We start from the raw sequence: 16,953 nt of genomic DNA on the forward strand, positions 1-16,953 counted from the left end.
TCACCTCATAAATCATTGCCAAAAATCTTAGTCTGTCAGATTTCATTTGTCTCTTCCCTCTGATCAATAAGCATAGGAGGTTTTCCCATCTTGTTATCTTTTCCTCCATTTCTTGTTCAGTGTTTTAAAATTTTCTCACAGGGGCTTTTCACATCCTTGGTTAAGTGTATTCCAGGGAGTTTTCTAAGGCTATTGTGAAGGAGATTGTTTCTATAGATTTTTTAAGTATGTCTCACTGGTTTATAGAAAGGCTAGTGTGTGTGTGTGTGTGTGTGTGTGTGTGTGTGTGTGTGTGTGTGTGTGTGTATTAATTTTGTATTTAGCCACTTTGCTGAGAGTGTTTACCAGTGTCAAGAGTTCTTGTCAAAGTCTCCAAGGACTCTTTGCAGTAGAAACAAATTGCCTACAGAATAAGATACTTTGAAATCTTCCTTTCCCATTTGGTTCCCTTTCACTTGTTTTTCTAATCTTCCTGCCATTGGAGTACTTTATTAAATGTAGACAGTATCAACCTCATCTTGTTCATTATAGTAGTGGAAAATCTTCAGGTTCTTCCCTTTTTAATATCATTTTGGCCAGAGGTTTGCCATATGCAGTCTTTATGTTGAGACATGTTCCTTTTATTTTGAGTTTCAAGGTTTTTAAATATTTATTTTTATTTATTTTTTAATTATATATACTTAGGGGGGCATGTGCACATGATTACAAAAGTCCTCTGAGGTTAGAGGCATCAAATTCTCCTGGAAAGAGTTAGAGACAGTTGTGGACTGCCCGATGTGGGTGCTGGGAACACATCTTTATTAAACAAACATGTGGCTCTGGGAGTGTGGGCTTAGGTAAACGAATGGAGTGCAAAGCAATCATTGTGAGTGAATTAACCCTAACCTAGAAAGACAGATGTCACGTTTTCTCTCACTTAGAAATGTTAGCTATTAATCTTCAAATATCTGTTTCATCTGGAATACTCATAGAGGTCAATTAATTAGCAAAGCACCACGAGGGTGCATTCAATTGATAGTAGATAGAACACAATGGTATAAAGGGTTAAACCAGAATACTGGGTCAAGGGGGTAAATTGGAGTAGACGGTGCAATGTAAGAGCAGGATACAAGAGGAAGTGGGAAGATAAGCAGCACCAAAGACCTTGATAAAGCTCATATGGAAAGCTAATACTTTCAAGCTTCCTAAAATACAAACATACACATATTGTAAAAAGAATATAAATGGAATTACCCTACAATAGGGTGGCACTGCCTCTACTAGACAACATGGGCCAACAAATACAAACCCCACATGCATATACAGACTTACGCATCACAGCTGCAAGGTATAATTTCAATTACTCTATCATAAAGTATAATGTATTGTTTTACATTTGTTTACATTATAAGTTAATGAGGGGTCTGAGTAAGGACTTTTAGCAAATTCAATTTGTTATTGAAAATGTGTTTTACATATGTAAAATCCTATATTTTCCTTAACTGCTTTTGTAGACAGGTAATTAATGTGTATCAGTAGTAAATTAATTTTTCCTATCATTAAGTGACAGAGTAATCCAATATATATATTTGAGAAAAAAATATTATGGACCAACTTAGTATTTTAAAATAATCACATTTTAAAGAATTCAATTTAGTAACTTTCAAATGATTTAACTATCAAATTTCTATCAATAAACCATTTTTGTTATAATTGCCATAACTTATTAACTGTTCATATATAGAATTCTCATTCTCAACCAAAATTTTCCAAAACAGCAAGATTTTATGTGGCAACAAAACTTTGACCCTGGACCTTACATTAAACAGGTAGGTACACACTCTATTGTGGAAATACTAAGTCATCTAAAGTCATACATATAAGGGAAACTTTCATGTTTCATGTTTAAAATATGGAAATAGAAGATATTAAAGCTTAAAACACATGGCTTTGATACTTTTCATTTTATCAATTATAGCAGCTATCTTGACATTTACAAATCAATCTTTGTACAATAATAATCATATGAACAATAATTCATGGGTCCTTTAGAGTTCTCCTCCATACACTGGTATAGATGCTTGAGAATCTATTCTCAGGCCATCTAATGGAGAATATGAAAACTGTAGATTTATTAAAGGAGAAAGGAACCCTAGTGCTTGCTAAAGAACATTCAAAATTCTGCTATAAACTTGGATTACCTTCAAACACCTTTTATCAAATAGCTATTTATTTAAGTACTCATTTAAATGTGTATGTTTAAGGTAACTATAAGCAATATTCTGAACAGCATTTTGCAACATAAAAATGTTCTACTTTTAAGGTCAAGCAAAACTATAAACAAATAATAGTTACTTTATAAAAAATGTGCTTTGGGGATTTATTTTTGAGAAGATATCTCATTATGTAGTAAAGGTTGTCCCCAAACTCACTGTAATCCTCCTGTCCTGGGTGAATTATAATGGTGAGCCACAATGCCCAATTAAATATGAGCGAGCTTGTTTAGAAAAGTTACAATTGAAAGTGAAAGAATAATTTCTTATACTTCAGTAGCATATAAAGCACTAAAAAGTACATTAAAACAATCACATACTGACCTATTCTATATGTTGTTTTACAGAAGGTTTTCTTGTCGTATAGAGCTTACATCATACATTGACAGCATTAGATTGTAAAGAGAGCTTAATTCCTTCATGCATTTTAAACTAAATTGTTCTGAAATACTATGGTGTAAAAGCAACAACAATCTACTTCCGCTCTCAGCTTTTGTTGCATTGGCTGCCGTTGTCCTTTAGTTTCTGAGACAGATTCTGTCAAGGGAGCCTTCAGCTGCTGGTTTCAGGAGATGCTCTCACTTCAGACTCCCTGGAAGGCAGGATCCTAGGTGCACCACTGTGCCTAACTAAAGGAGCCCACTAGGAATACCTATCTTATCAAAGGTTTGGTTTGGTTTGTATGGGTCAAAAGTGTGCCAAGGTGCACTTGTGGAGTGTAAAAACACGGGTACGCACAAATCAAGTCAAACTTGAGTTGTCAGCCTTCACTGCAAGCACTTTCACTCACTGAGCAACAGCTGCCAGCACACAAGGTTGGAGTGTTCATCTGCAGTGGGGCCCACAGACAAAAACTCTCAAATACTGACCAAAAACAGTGGTGATACTGATAGAGAGACGACTGAAAGGAAGAAATGGAGTTCCAGCTTAGATTTTTTTCATTTAATTTTATCCACAGTTTGCATCGGTAATATACATTTAGTGTTCCATTTTTAAATGCATCAGAAAATCAATTATGATAAATCTGTGACTAATACAAACATTTCTGAATTCTTCAAAAAATTCAGTTAGAAAAGTCATTAAACTAGCATTCTATAAAGATAAGTATTAAACAAATGGTTATGCATTTTTACTCATTTCAATTTAAACATATCCAACATCACTTCTTTCTTGTGCCATATGGTCATAAAATTTAACAGAAGTAGCTATGTAATGATATTTTGGGCCCAATAAAATATTCTTTGATTATTCAATCCTCCTCAAATCACAAAACCATTCAAATAATGATAATCATTGTTAATTCAATAACTGATGAAGTAGTAAATAATAAGCCATAGAAAACATTTAGAAAGAATCACACTAAAAAACTACTAACAGAAATGTGTGAGGATCTTGGTATAAGGTTGTCATTGTGGACAATGCTGAAATCGCATTGGAAGTGATATTGGTAATGCCTTTTGGCACAATAATAATTGAACTGCTGTGTTACAGACCTCAAGGGGACCCCTATTGTAAAGAAGCTTTATTTGCTATAAAGAATGAGAACTGAAGTTCTGGTGTCTTTTCTCTGTAAGGTAATAGTTAACTGACAAGAGAAATGTAGTAAAAGCATTGCCTAAAGTTTCACAACTATTTCAATAATAACAAAGCACAAAATACTTGGAAAATAACACAAGATTAATTAATAGGAGAAATTCTAAAGCACAATAACCATGAGAGAGGTATGAACGATTGTTTTGGTTGTTAATTTTTTTTAATATTTGTAATGCGGTCAACTGTCTAAATTAAAAATTTATCAGCTAAAGTATTTGCTAAATTACCGATATTATCCAAATTTTCACTAAGGAGATTCATTATGTCAATGGGGATATTTTTCAGATCCAACTATTTTTATCATATCTAATTAGATCAAATATTTAAATAATAAATTATTAATAATTTAATTCTTAAAACTTACAGTAATAAAAAGCTTTTACTCTTCAATAGCTCCAATTTGACTCATGGGGAATGAAAAGAATACATCTATATTCTGAAGCCAAAATTCAAAAATATGGCTTTATGACAACCGACCAAAAGAAAATGTAGAATTATACCTAAAACCAATCCTTACCATAGTATTTGGCACATGACATTTTACATTTTATAAATGTCCTTTGAAATATCCAGGCCAACGTTTTTATTAAGTTGCATCCATATTAAGAGGTAACAAGTGCAAATAATCACACAATTAAGAAATGATACTTGCTTGGCTGCTACAAAAGTGAATATGAAGGCTCTTCTATAGTAAACTGAGATATTCATCACAGTAATGTTTTGGAAAAATTCCTGCACTACTACCATCGTAAGTTTATCCACCTTCAAATCAAGCAAGGACTTTACGGAACATACTATTTCATGAAACAGACTGTTTAATTCAACATCAAGTTACTTGAGGATCACAAGGTGTACATGATCCAGAAATGGCCAAATTTTCAATCAAAACCTGCTTCTCAATGGCTGCTCTCTGAATACGGAAGGCAGCACTGATGTACTTAATGTTCTGATAAGTCAAGATATAAACCCAAACACTGACAGTTTTTGGATCAAAATGTCCTTGACAATTATTACTTCCCTGGTCCTCCAAAGTCTTACTGTTTTGTGTAACGTTTTCAACACAGAAATAAAATACACTTCAGATAAAACAATTTAAAAGATGAGTATGCTTTTGCAAAATTAAATAGCATAAATTAAGCACATTAACATTTTTGACAACATGAAAGAACCAATTTAATAAAAACTGTAATGGATTAACTAAGAAACCACCAATGTGAGGCACATTTGAATCCTCACGTATTACTGACCGTACAAAACCTACCAAAATATTTAAAAATTCCATTGATTCTATTAATACATAAAAAGAAATAGCAAAAATGCTTAAGACTATTTGAGATTCATCAATTACACAGGCACTTCACATGTAAACAACCTACAATATAAATGAAAATATTTTGGCACCAACTGATAATACTAAAAGAATTGAATAATGCCATTCATTTTTTTCCTAGGAAACAAAGACAAAATATTGAAGAGATTGTGTACAAACTAGAAGTATATGAAATAACTCAAATATAGAACTGCTATCCTAAAATATGATTACTTTTACCCAGATGTTTACTAGTATACGGTGATGTAAAAATATTCAACTTAATGTAATTGTTAAATTGAAAGCATGTTTTAAATTTTGTATCAATCATCATTTTGAAAATTAGTCAAGGTTCTTAAATTACATAATAAAAGGAAATTTTTAATTTATCGAAAACTCCTATTAAATTAATCCAATTTTCCTCCAAGTTTAAATCTGAGATCTTAATGTAATTTTGAAAACCGCAACCTAAGGCAAACTATTTTTACTGGACATTCTTCTCCATGATTTTGAGATCTCTGAAATCATTTCAAATACATGAAATTATACACGTGTAGTTTTTTTTTTCATCATCACATCAAGCCATAGAAAGCTGCGAGGCCTTGGTAGTAGGCAATTCAAGGAGTGCTTGAACAGTAACACCGACTTTCACAAGACCTCGTTCTTCCAAAATATGGTGAGGCAAGCAGAGTCTCTCCTGGGTAAAAAAGAGAAAAAGAGATTTGAATGTCCATTCTTTAGCAGCCAGAGAAATTTTTAATTTTTATTAAATTATGCAAATGCCAGTGAGCCATGACCAAATATATGTCCTACAGATACATCAAAATCAACATGTCCATGACAAAACTGCTTCAACAAATGAGGTTAATCTTTTGGATTGTGTATCTCAGTCATTTTTCAAAATACACTGATACAAAAATAGGAAGTGCCCTGCTGGGGATGAGGTGAGCTGAGGTGAGGGGAAAACAGAGAACCACAGTTTTGGGGTTTTAAGTTCCTTTACTGAGGGGGAATCAGAACCACAAAAAGGGAGGGGGGAGATGAAGTTCAGTGATGCTGTTGATTGTGAGCCCATCACTCACCATTTTTTTTTAAATAAAAAAGCCTGGGAAGTAAAAATGTAAAAAAAAAAAAAAAAAGGAAGTGTAACAGCCTTCTCATTCTTCTTTCCTTTATAACCAAATTAGTATTCAACAAATACTACTGAAGATATATAAAGGAGCCTCAAAAATGACATTTGCATCTCAGTTTTCATTGCTACATTTAGTGTTCTTCTGGTATTTTACTTAAAAAATCAAATAATAAATTAATATTATAAAAACAAGTATCAAAGAAAAGACAATAGCTCCCTCCTTAGAAACTACAAAAAAGAACAAATTAAGCCAACGCCAAACAACTAGACACTGTGCATATATGTTACAATTGTGTAGCTTGGTCCTCTTTTGGGACTCCTAACAGTGGGAACAAGTGGGCTGTTTCTGACTCTTTTTCTGGCTTTTGGGATCCTATTGCCTATACTGGGTCGACTTGTCCAGCCTTAATACATGGGGAGGTGCTTAGTCTTACTGCAACTTGATATATCATGTTTTGTTGATACTCAGAAAGATCTGCCCTTTCTTGACCAGTAATGGAGGTGGAGTAGATTGGGAGTGGGGTGGGAACAGAAAGGGTTGGAGGGGAGGGACTGGGAGGAGAGAAGGGAGGGGAAACTGTGGCTGGCTTGTAAAACAAATAAATAAATGTACTAAATATAGAAAACTATAGAAAAAAGTACAAAATGAAAGGTAATTAATTTTAAAAATTCACACACCTTTAGGTAGGCAAAAGAGAACATACAAATTACTATTATCAAGAGAAATGTCACAAGGTATTATAAACAGTATTGTTTCACAAACTGGAAATAAAGATAAAACATACTGAAACTCATGCAAAGACAATAATAGCTAGAACAGCCTATATTTGTTTTATAAACTGTGTTTTAAAAACCTTTGGAGAAAGAAGCCCCTGGACTAATCTAGGACATTTAAGCAAGGAAGGAGATAAAGGATAGACCACAGATGACTTTCCCTTAAAGAAATACTACCCACCCTTGGGTATGTCTTACTTTCCAAGTTTTTTTTTTTTAAGAAGTTCATAACCATACTCTGGTGTGTCTTTCTTCTGAGTACTTCCATTTTTGGATCTCTCATTCTTAAGCCTATACTAAGATATTTTTATTAAACCCAAATTCTGATTCATAAAAAAAAACTGATCACACCAGATGGTGGGTGGCTCACACCTTTAATCCCAGCACTTGGGAAGCAGAGGCAGGGGGATTTTTGTGAGATCAAGACCAGCATGGTCTGTATAGTGATATCCAGGACTGCTAGGGCTACACAGAGAAACCCTGTCTTCAAAACAAAACAAAAACCAAACAACAACAACAAAGAAAAAAACAAAACAAGATCACAGTGGAAGAAGAGAAAACATGATTGAAGAGAGGGAGTAAGGAAATGACTTAACAAGATTGTAAATACGTAGATCAATGTATGTTAAAAATGAAGGACCAGATACTAAATTAATATCCAAATTAATTGTGAATAAAATTCAAGAAGACTCCAGTAAGGATATGCATACCTAAGAGAAGTTAAGAAAAACTACTGTTTCACTAGATATAATTCTACATATATTGTTCTATTAATTTAACAAAATTTCTATAGTAATCTCATCAGAATTTCTTCTTTTTCTATATAAGTTGATAAATTACTCTAAAAGAATATGAAAATTGAAAGGACTCAGAACAGCTAATATTACATGGTTTCAAAATCTACAAAGAGCAACTGCTGACTGGCCAGTAGCCAGAAAGGAAGTATAGGCAGGACAAGCAGAAAAGAAAATTCTGGGATGTGAAAGGCTGAGACAGAGAGATACTGCCATGACAAGTGAAATGTAAGGTACCTGTAAGCCACAAGCCATGTGGCGAAGTATAGACTAATAAAAATGAGTTAATATAAGATAAAAAAAAAACTAGATAACAAGAAGCCTGCCCTACACACTTTGTAAGCAATATAAGTCCCTGTGTGTTTACTTCGTTGGGTCTGAGTGGCTGTGGGACTGGCGGGCGAGAGAGATTTGTTCTGACTGTGGGACTGGCAAGACTGGAGAAAACTCCAGCTACAAGCAACAGTGATTTACCAAGGCAATTATGGAGCAAAAAAGGTTAACGAAACCAAAGAAGAAAACAAGTGTTGGATTCACAGACAAACACACAAATAGCTTGTGATATAGAAGAAAGGAAGATGAATACAGAAAAAACAGACTTTCATGTAACTTAGGTTTTACATCTAGTATCCTATTATGAGTGAGTACATAGACTGCTACACAACACCAGGCAGGCTACCTAGAAATTGGGACCCTAAGAAAGAAACAGGGATCATCCAATGACAGAGACATGGATGAGTTCTACATGAACAACCTGGACGACAGTGGGAGTAATGAAGGGCAAGATTTGAGGGAAAGAAAGCTTAGGGGAGCAGGAGATCCCAGGTGGATCAAGAACAGAAAGGGAGAACAAGGAATAACAGACCATGATAAATGAAGACCACATGAGAACAGGAATAGGCAGAGTGCTGGAGAGGTCCCCAGAAATCCACAATGATACATCCTCTGTAGACTGCTGGCAATGGTCGAGAGAAAGCCTGATCTGACCTAGTCTGGTGATCAGATGGCCAAACACCCTAACTGTCGTGCTGGAACTCTCATTCAATAACTGATGGAAGTGGATGCAGAGATCCTCAGCCAGACCCCAGGTGGAGCTCCAGGAGTCCAATTGTCAAGAAAGAGGAGGGACTGTAAGAGTGTGAATTGTTGAGGCCAAGATTGGAAAAGCACAGGGACAAACAGCTAAACAAACGGAAACACATGAATTATGAACCAAAGGCTGTGGAGCCCCCAGCTGGAGCAGGCCCTCTGGATAAGTGAGACAAATGTCCTTAGTGCGTGACCTGGCTGTTTGGAACCTTGGGCTTACACAGGGACACTTTGCTCATCCTGGAAGGAGGGGACAGGACCTGCCTGTACTGAATGTACCAGGGTGAGCTGAATTCCCAGGGAAGTCTTGGCCCTGGAGGAGATGGGAATGGAGGGGAGGGGATGGGGGAAAGGTGGAAGTGGGGTGGGGATGGGAGGGGGGGACAGGGGAACCCAAGGCTGATATGTAAAAGTAAAACACAAATATAATAAATTTAAAAAAAAGAAAGTAACTTAGGAAAATGCATGAAGCCACTGGAAGGGCAGCCATGGAAGGCTGCCGGAAGGTTCCCCTTTTCCAAGACTGCAGGCAGACACAGCAGTTTCCACACACTGCCCCCACACCCATCTGCCAGAGACCCCAGCCACTTCCTGAGAATCAGAGACCAGCCCGCGGCTTCCTTCCTGCCATGGAACTATCATCTGGACCAGAGACCAGAGGAACTCCCATCTGGACCAGAGACCAGAGGAACTCCCATCTGGACAAGAGGAGCTTCCATCTGGACAAAATAAGGAGACACAGGGACTTCCCGAGACTCAGAGTCCAGCCCCCCAGCTCCTATCCGGGTAGCACTCTCATCTGGACCAGTGCTCCCATCTGGCCCAGAGCTTACATCTGGACCAGAGAGAGGCTCCCTAAATCTGTCAGCTCTCTCTGGACCAAGTACACTGATAAGACCAAGAATGAACACAAGAGGAGATGGGCAGAAGCCAAGGCAGAAGTACATACAACAAAATAAAGAGCAATACAGAATCACCAGAACCTAGCCCTTCTACAACAGCTAGACCTGAACATCATGGAATGGAAGAAGAAGAAGAAAACAACCTTATAAGTAACATCATGAAGAGGCTAGAGCCTTATATAGAAGAAATCAAAAACAAAGTAGAGGAACAGACAAACAAAAAATGGGAAGAACATTATAAAAAACTAGAGGAAAGGACAATTAAAGCAGAAGAAAACAATAAGTGCTTGAAAGAATATCATGAAAAAGCAAGGGAGACAGTCCAAGACCTGAAGAGGGAAATAGAAAAAATGAAGAAGACACTAGCAGAAGGAATGCTGGAAATAGAAAATCTGAGTAAACAAACAGGAACTTCAGAGGCAAGTATAACCAACAGAATGCAAGAGACGGAAGAGAGGATCTCTGGTGTTGAAGAAATGGTAGAAGAAAGAGATTCATCAGTCAAAGAAAACACTAAAACCAACAAAGTCATGACCCAAAATGTCCAAGAAATTTGGGACACCATGAAAAGACCAAACCTACGAACAATAGGGATAGAGGAAGGAGAAGAATACCAACTCAAAGGCACAGAAAATATATTTAACAAGATCATAGAAGAAAATTTTCCCAACTTAAAGGAAATGCCTATGAAGATACAAGAAGCCTATAGAACACCAAACAGAATACACCCACCAAAAAGTCCCCTCGCAACATAATAATTAAACAACTAAACATACAGAATAAAGAAAGAATATTAAGGGCAGCAAAGGAAAAAGGCCAAGAGACTTATAAAGGCAAATCCATCGGAATAACACCCAATTTCTCAATGGAGACTTTGAGAGCCAGAAGGACCTGGACAGATATAATGCAGACACTAAGAGACCATGGATGCCAGCCTACACTAATTTACCCAGCAAAACTTTCAATCATCATAGATGGAGTGAACAAGAACTTCCAAGACAAAACCATATTTAAACAATACTTATCCACAAACCCAGCCCTACAGAAAGCACTAGAAGGAAAATTCCAACCTAAGGAAGGCAGATACACCCATGAAAACACAGGCAATAGATAACACTACAGGAGTAAAACCCAAAGAAGTACACACACACTACCACCAAAAAGTACAAAGAACAACAGGAATTAATAATCACTGGTCATTAATATCCCTTAATATCAATGGACTTAATTCACCTATAAAAAGACACAGATTAACAGAATGGATACGAAAATAGGACCCATCTTTCTGCTGCATACAAGAAACACACCTCAAATTCAAAGACAGACACCTCCTAAGAATAAAAGGCTGGGAAAAGACTTTCCAATCAAATGGTCTTAAGAAGCAAGCTGGTGTAGCCATCCTAATATCCAGCAAAATAGACTTCAAACTAAAATCAATCAAAAGAGATGATGAAGGACATTACATACACATCGCAGGAAAGATCCACCAAGATGAAGTTTCAATTCTCAACATTTATGCCCCAAACACAAGGGCACCAATATATGTAAAAGAAACATTACTAAAGCTTAAATCACATATAAAACCCCACACATTAATAGTGGGAGACTTTAACACCTCACTTTCACCTCTGGACAGATCGGCCAAATTGAAACTTAACAGAGACATAACGGCCTTATCTGATGTTAGAGCTCAAATGGACTTAATTGATATCTACAGAACTTTCCACCCAAACAAAAAAGAATATACCTTCTTCTCAGCACCCCATGGAATCTTCTCTAAAATCAACCACATAATTGGCCACAAAGCAAATCTCAACAGATACAAAACAATTGGAATAACCTCCTGTGTTCTATCAGACAACCCTGGTTTAAAGTTAGATTTCAACAACAGAAAAAAATTCAGAAATCCTACAACCTCATGGAAACTGAATAATGCTCAACTGAATCACCAATGCGTTAAGGAAGAAAGAAAGAAAGAAATTAAAGACTTCCTAGAGATCAATGAAAATGAATACACCACATACCCAAACTTATGGGATACTGTGAAAGCAGTGCTAAGAGGGAAATTCATAGCACTGAATGCCCACGTAAAGAAGCTGGAGAAATCTCACGCTAGTGACTTGACAGCACAGCTGAAAGCCCTGGAAAAGGAAGAAGCAAAGTCTCCCAAGAGGAACAGATGCCAGGAAATTATCAAATTGAGAGCTGAAATCAATAAAATAGAAATAAAGAGAATAATACAAAGGATTAATGAAACAAAGAGTTGGTTCTTTAAGAAGATCAACAAGATAGACAAGCCCTTATCCAAACTAACCAAAAGACAGAGAGAGAGCATCCAAATTAACAAAATCAGAAATGAAAAGGGGAACATAACAACAGACAATGAGGAAATCCAGAGAATCATCAGGTCATACTTCAAAAACCTCTACTCCACAAAACTGGAAAATCTAAAAGAAATGGATAATTTTAACCACATACCTTAGTTAAATCAAGACCAGATAAACTATTTAAATAGTCCAATAACCCCTAAGGAAGTAGAATCATTCATTAAAAGTCTCCCAACCAAAAAAAAGCCCTGGAACAGATGGTTTCATTGCAGAATTCTACCAGATCTTCAAAGAAGACTTAATAACAATACTCTTTAAATTGTTCCACACAATAGAAGCAGAAAGTATATTACCAAATTCCTTCTATGAGGCTACAATTACCCTGATTCCTAAACCAAACAAAGATGTAACAAAGAAAGAGAACTACAAACTGATCTCTCTCATGAACATCCATGCAAAAATACTCAATAAAATACGGGCAAACAGACTCCAAGAATACATCAAAACAATTATCCACCATGATCAAGTAGGCTTCATCCCAGGGATGCAAGGGTGGTTCAACATACTAAAGTGAGTCAATGTAATACACCATATAAGCAAACTCAAAGAAAAAAAGTACATGATCATCTCACCAGATGCAGAAAAGGCATTTGACAAAATCCAACACCCCTTCATCATAAAGGTCTTGGAGCGATCAGGAATACAGGGAACATACCTAAACATAAAAAAGGCAATCTACAGCAAGCCAACAGCCAACATCAAATTAAATGGTGAGAAACTCAAAGCAATACCACTAAAATCAGGAATAAGGCAAGGCTCCCCATACTTATTTAATATAGTACTTGAAGTTCTAGCCAGAGCTATAAGACAATATAAGGAGATTAAGGGAATACAAATTGGAAAGGAAGAAATTGAGCTTTCCCTATTTGCAGATGACATGATAGTATACATGAGTAACCCCAAAAATTCAACCAAGGAACTGATACAGCTAATAAAAACCTTCAGCAACATAGCAGGATACAAGATCAAATCAAAAAATCAGTAGCCCTCCTATATACAATAGACAAACAGGCTGAGAAGGAAATCAGAGATACATCACCCTTTACAATAGCCACAAATGATATAAAATGCCTTGGGGTTACTCTAACTAAGCATGTGAAGGACCTATATGACAAGAACTTTAAGTCCCTGAAAAAAGAAATTGAAAAAGATGTCAGAAAATGGAAAGATCTCCCATGCTCATGGATAGGCAGGATTAACATAGTAAAAATGGCGATCTTACCAAAAGCAATCTACAGATTCAATGCAATCCCCATCAAATTACCAACACAATTCTTCACAGATCTGGAAAGAATCATACTCAACTTCATATGGAAAAACAAAAAACCCAGGATAGACAAAAGAATCCTGTACAATAAAACTACCTCTGGAGGCATTACAATCCCTGACCTCAAGCTCTACTATAGAGCTACCATAATAAAAACAGCTTGGTACTGGCATAAAAACTGACATGTGGACAAATGGAATCGAACTGAAGACCCTGACATTAACCCGCACACCTAAGAATATATAATTTTTGACAAAGAAGCCAAAAATGTACAATGGAAAAAAGAAAGCATCTTCAACAAATGGTGCTGGCATAACTGGATGTCAATGTGTAGAAGGCTGCAAATAGATCCATATCTGTCACCATGCACAAAACTTAAATCCAAGTGGATCAAAGACCTCAACATAAATCCAGTTACTCTGAACCTGATATAAGAGAAAGTAGGAAGTAGTCTTGAACGCATTGGCACCGGAGATCACTTTCTAAATATAACACCACTAGCACAGACACTGAGAGAAACAATCAATCAATGGGACCTGTTGAAACTGAGAAGCTTTTGTGGAGCAAAGGACACGGTAAAGAAGACAAAGCGACAGCCTAGAGAATGGGAAAAGGTCTTCACCAACCCCACATCTGACAGAGGGCTGATATCAAGAATATATAAAGAACTCAAGAAATTAGACATCAAAATGCCCAACAGTCCAATGAAGAAATGGGCTATAGATCTAAACAGAGAATTCTCCACAGAGGAAGTTCAAATGGCTGAAACACATTTAAGGAATTGCTCAACATCCCTAATTATGCAAATCAAAACGACTCTGAGATACCACCTTACACCTGTCAGAATGGCTAAGATCAAAAACACAGAAGACAGCTTATGCTGGAGAGGATGTGGAACAAGAGGAACTCTCCTCCACTGCTGGTGGGAATACAAGCTTGTACAGCCACTTTGGAAATCAATATGGCGCTTCGTTAGAAAATTGGGGGGGGGGGCGGGAGTGGAGAGGACAGGGGAACCCATGGCTTATCTATAAAATAATAATAATAATAATATAAAATAATAAAAATAATAACATAATAAAAAATAAAAAACTGTAAAAAAAAACCTAAAAAAATTGTATCAATTAATGAAAAGATACCTTATGTTCCTGGGTCAAAAGAATGAAATGGTAGAGAAAACAATAATCTGCAAATTAGTCTATAAACCTACCATAATCTAAAGTAAAATTTCAGCTGGCCATTTTGTAGAACTTGGCAAGCTAACACAGAAATTGATATACCGATATGGAAATGTAAGGAATCACTACAGCCAAATTAACCTTAAAATTGAACAAAACTCCAGCATTTACACTATCTTCAAAATGTGCCACCAAGCAATAATCAGACAGGGTGTTACTACCATAAAGAAATCAATGTGTAAAACGGGGAGCATAGCAGTGAAGCTTTCCATTTACAAACAAGAGATTTTGGACTAGAGTCAAGAATATTCAGTGGAGAAAGATGTGCCTTAACAACAACTGGTACTGGGAAAAGTGGATGCTTGTATGCAGGAGAATAGATTTGTATCCATATCACACTCATACATGAAGCTGAAATTCAAAATGTAGTCTATATCCAAAACTCAAAAATTTTCCCAAGAACATATAGGTATAAGTAAATAATTACAACCTTTTACTAGGCAATTCTTTTTTAGATATAACAGGAAATCTAAAGAGAGGGGAAAGATACTCAAATTTTGTTCACAAAACATTACTCATCCTTCACTATGAAGATGATTTGCTGATTCCACTTTCCATGTAACAGATTAATAGTTAAATGATGGTCCTGTCAGATAATTACCTGGGAAACACCCAACTTTTTGCAAGCATCAAGAAAATTTTCTACATTTCTTCGACATTTTGCCATGCTCAGCTTGGGCTGTAAGGTAGGAGCAGAAAGACATACATTTCAAGCACTTACAGAATGTAGTTGATATTGAAAATTGTATTTGCTTAAGTGCATTAGTTAAAGACAGTTTTTAAAACTTGTATTTTCCTTGGAAGAAACAGTTATCCGTTGGCACTACTTACCACTGCTGGTGATGGTACATGAATACTAGCTACAGAGCGTGGCCTTATGTGATTGGCCAAATGGCAAAGAACAACCCCATCCATCAGTGCAGCTCCTATGTCATCAGGAAGAATTACTTTTAATCTGGATTCAAGATTCTATAAAGACATGAGGATAAATTGCAGATGTCTTACCTAAATGTATGGTATGCATTCATATTACTAATTGTATAATCAAAAATTTGAAAAAGCATTAAAAAGACGATCACTCTACAGATTGGCCAAATGAAACCTATTTCTGTAAAGGAGCTGTGCACGGTCAATGTGACTTACATTGCGAAGCTGCCTTATCTGTTCACGCTCTTCCCGTAAATGTTCCATCTTCCTTCTCATTGTAAATCCTGGATCCGCAGCCCCATATTCTTGCCGAGATGCACGACTAAAGGCTGTATAGAAACAGAAATTCCCTAACTTTTTATAAAGATAATACAAAGAACAGTCATTCATGGAGAAAGAGGTATGATAAATAGAACCAGAGAATTACAGATGTTATTAATAATGCATTCCAAATATTTTTAATTATACATAAATGATCATTAGCTACATGGTTGAAAAGCAACAGGAAATACAAGGGCAATGATTTCTACCACTTACGTAAGTTCCTATTTAACCATATGTTATGAAAAACATATGACCCAGGTTAAAAGTGATCACTCAACATATGGTAGTCTTCTAGCTTTAAAGAAAAAAGGAAATTATTCTGGAAGTTCAAGGTTATTCAGGAATAAGACTATAATTCAATAGCTTGCCAAATAAAATGGATCCATTTTATCTGGGGCATGCCAAATGCAAAATGATCCCTGTTTTAAACCACAATATAATGCAGGAGTGCTATCATTTGCAACAGTTTTGTCTGCTGCCAGAGGGCTCATTCTAACAATAGTCACAGCAGTGGAGATAAGGGAAATAAGACTGCAGGACACCTAAGGCAAAAATCTGAGGTTCCAGGAGCTTGAAGGGAATGGGGAAGAAAGAAATGATGATGGGAACTGTAAAGACAAATAAGATCAAGAGAAAATTGCTTTTAGAAGAGGGGAAAGAATCTTTGAGTACATAAAATTATGGATTCCAACACATTTATGCTGGGAAACTCTATATTAAACAAAGACAACAAATATTATTTAAAGAATATACTATATATTTACCTGATCTAGGCTTCAAGCCAAAGGGACCATGTGAAAAGCCATCAGTCCTGTCATATTCCTAAAAAAATAAAAATAAAAAAAACCTTTGTTGTTGCAAAGTCATCAAGGCACATAGTCATACCCTCTCCAATTTTGAGAAGTAATTATTTCAAGTGTTTATTTGAATAGTGAAAGTCAATCTAGAATTCAAATCAGGTTGAT

At 36.0% G+C, this 16,953-nt stretch overlaps 1 protein-coding gene across 1 annotated transcript in view; it reads right to left on the bottom strand.

The window, feature by feature from the left end:
• Positions 1 to 3,179: 3,179 nt before the first annotated feature.
• Lrch2 (leucine rich repeats and calponin homology domain containing 2) overlaps positions 3,180 to 16,953 on the bottom strand; it is a 102,450-nt gene continuing 88,676 nt past the window's right edge. The window contains exons 15-19 of the mRNA XM_036175676.1: positions 16,753 to 16,810; positions 15,881 to 15,993; positions 15,569 to 15,706; positions 15,339 to 15,416; positions 3,180 to 5,851 (exon numbers count right to left, since the gene is read on the bottom strand). Coding sequence (XP_036031569.1) covers positions 5,732 to 5,851; positions 15,339 to 15,416; positions 15,569 to 15,706; positions 15,881 to 15,993; positions 16,753 to 16,810 — 507 coding nt within the window. The 3' untranslated portion in view covers positions 3,180 to 5,731. The remainder of the gene's footprint in view (positions 5,852 to 15,338; positions 15,417 to 15,568; positions 15,707 to 15,880; positions 15,994 to 16,752; positions 16,811 to 16,953) is intronic.

This window comes from Onychomys torridus, chromosome X (assembly GCF_903995425.1).
Source record: "Onychomys torridus chromosome X, mOncTor1.1, whole genome shotgun sequence".
NCBI classification, from domain to species: Eukaryota; Metazoa; Chordata; class Mammalia; order Rodentia; family Cricetidae; genus Onychomys; species Onychomys torridus.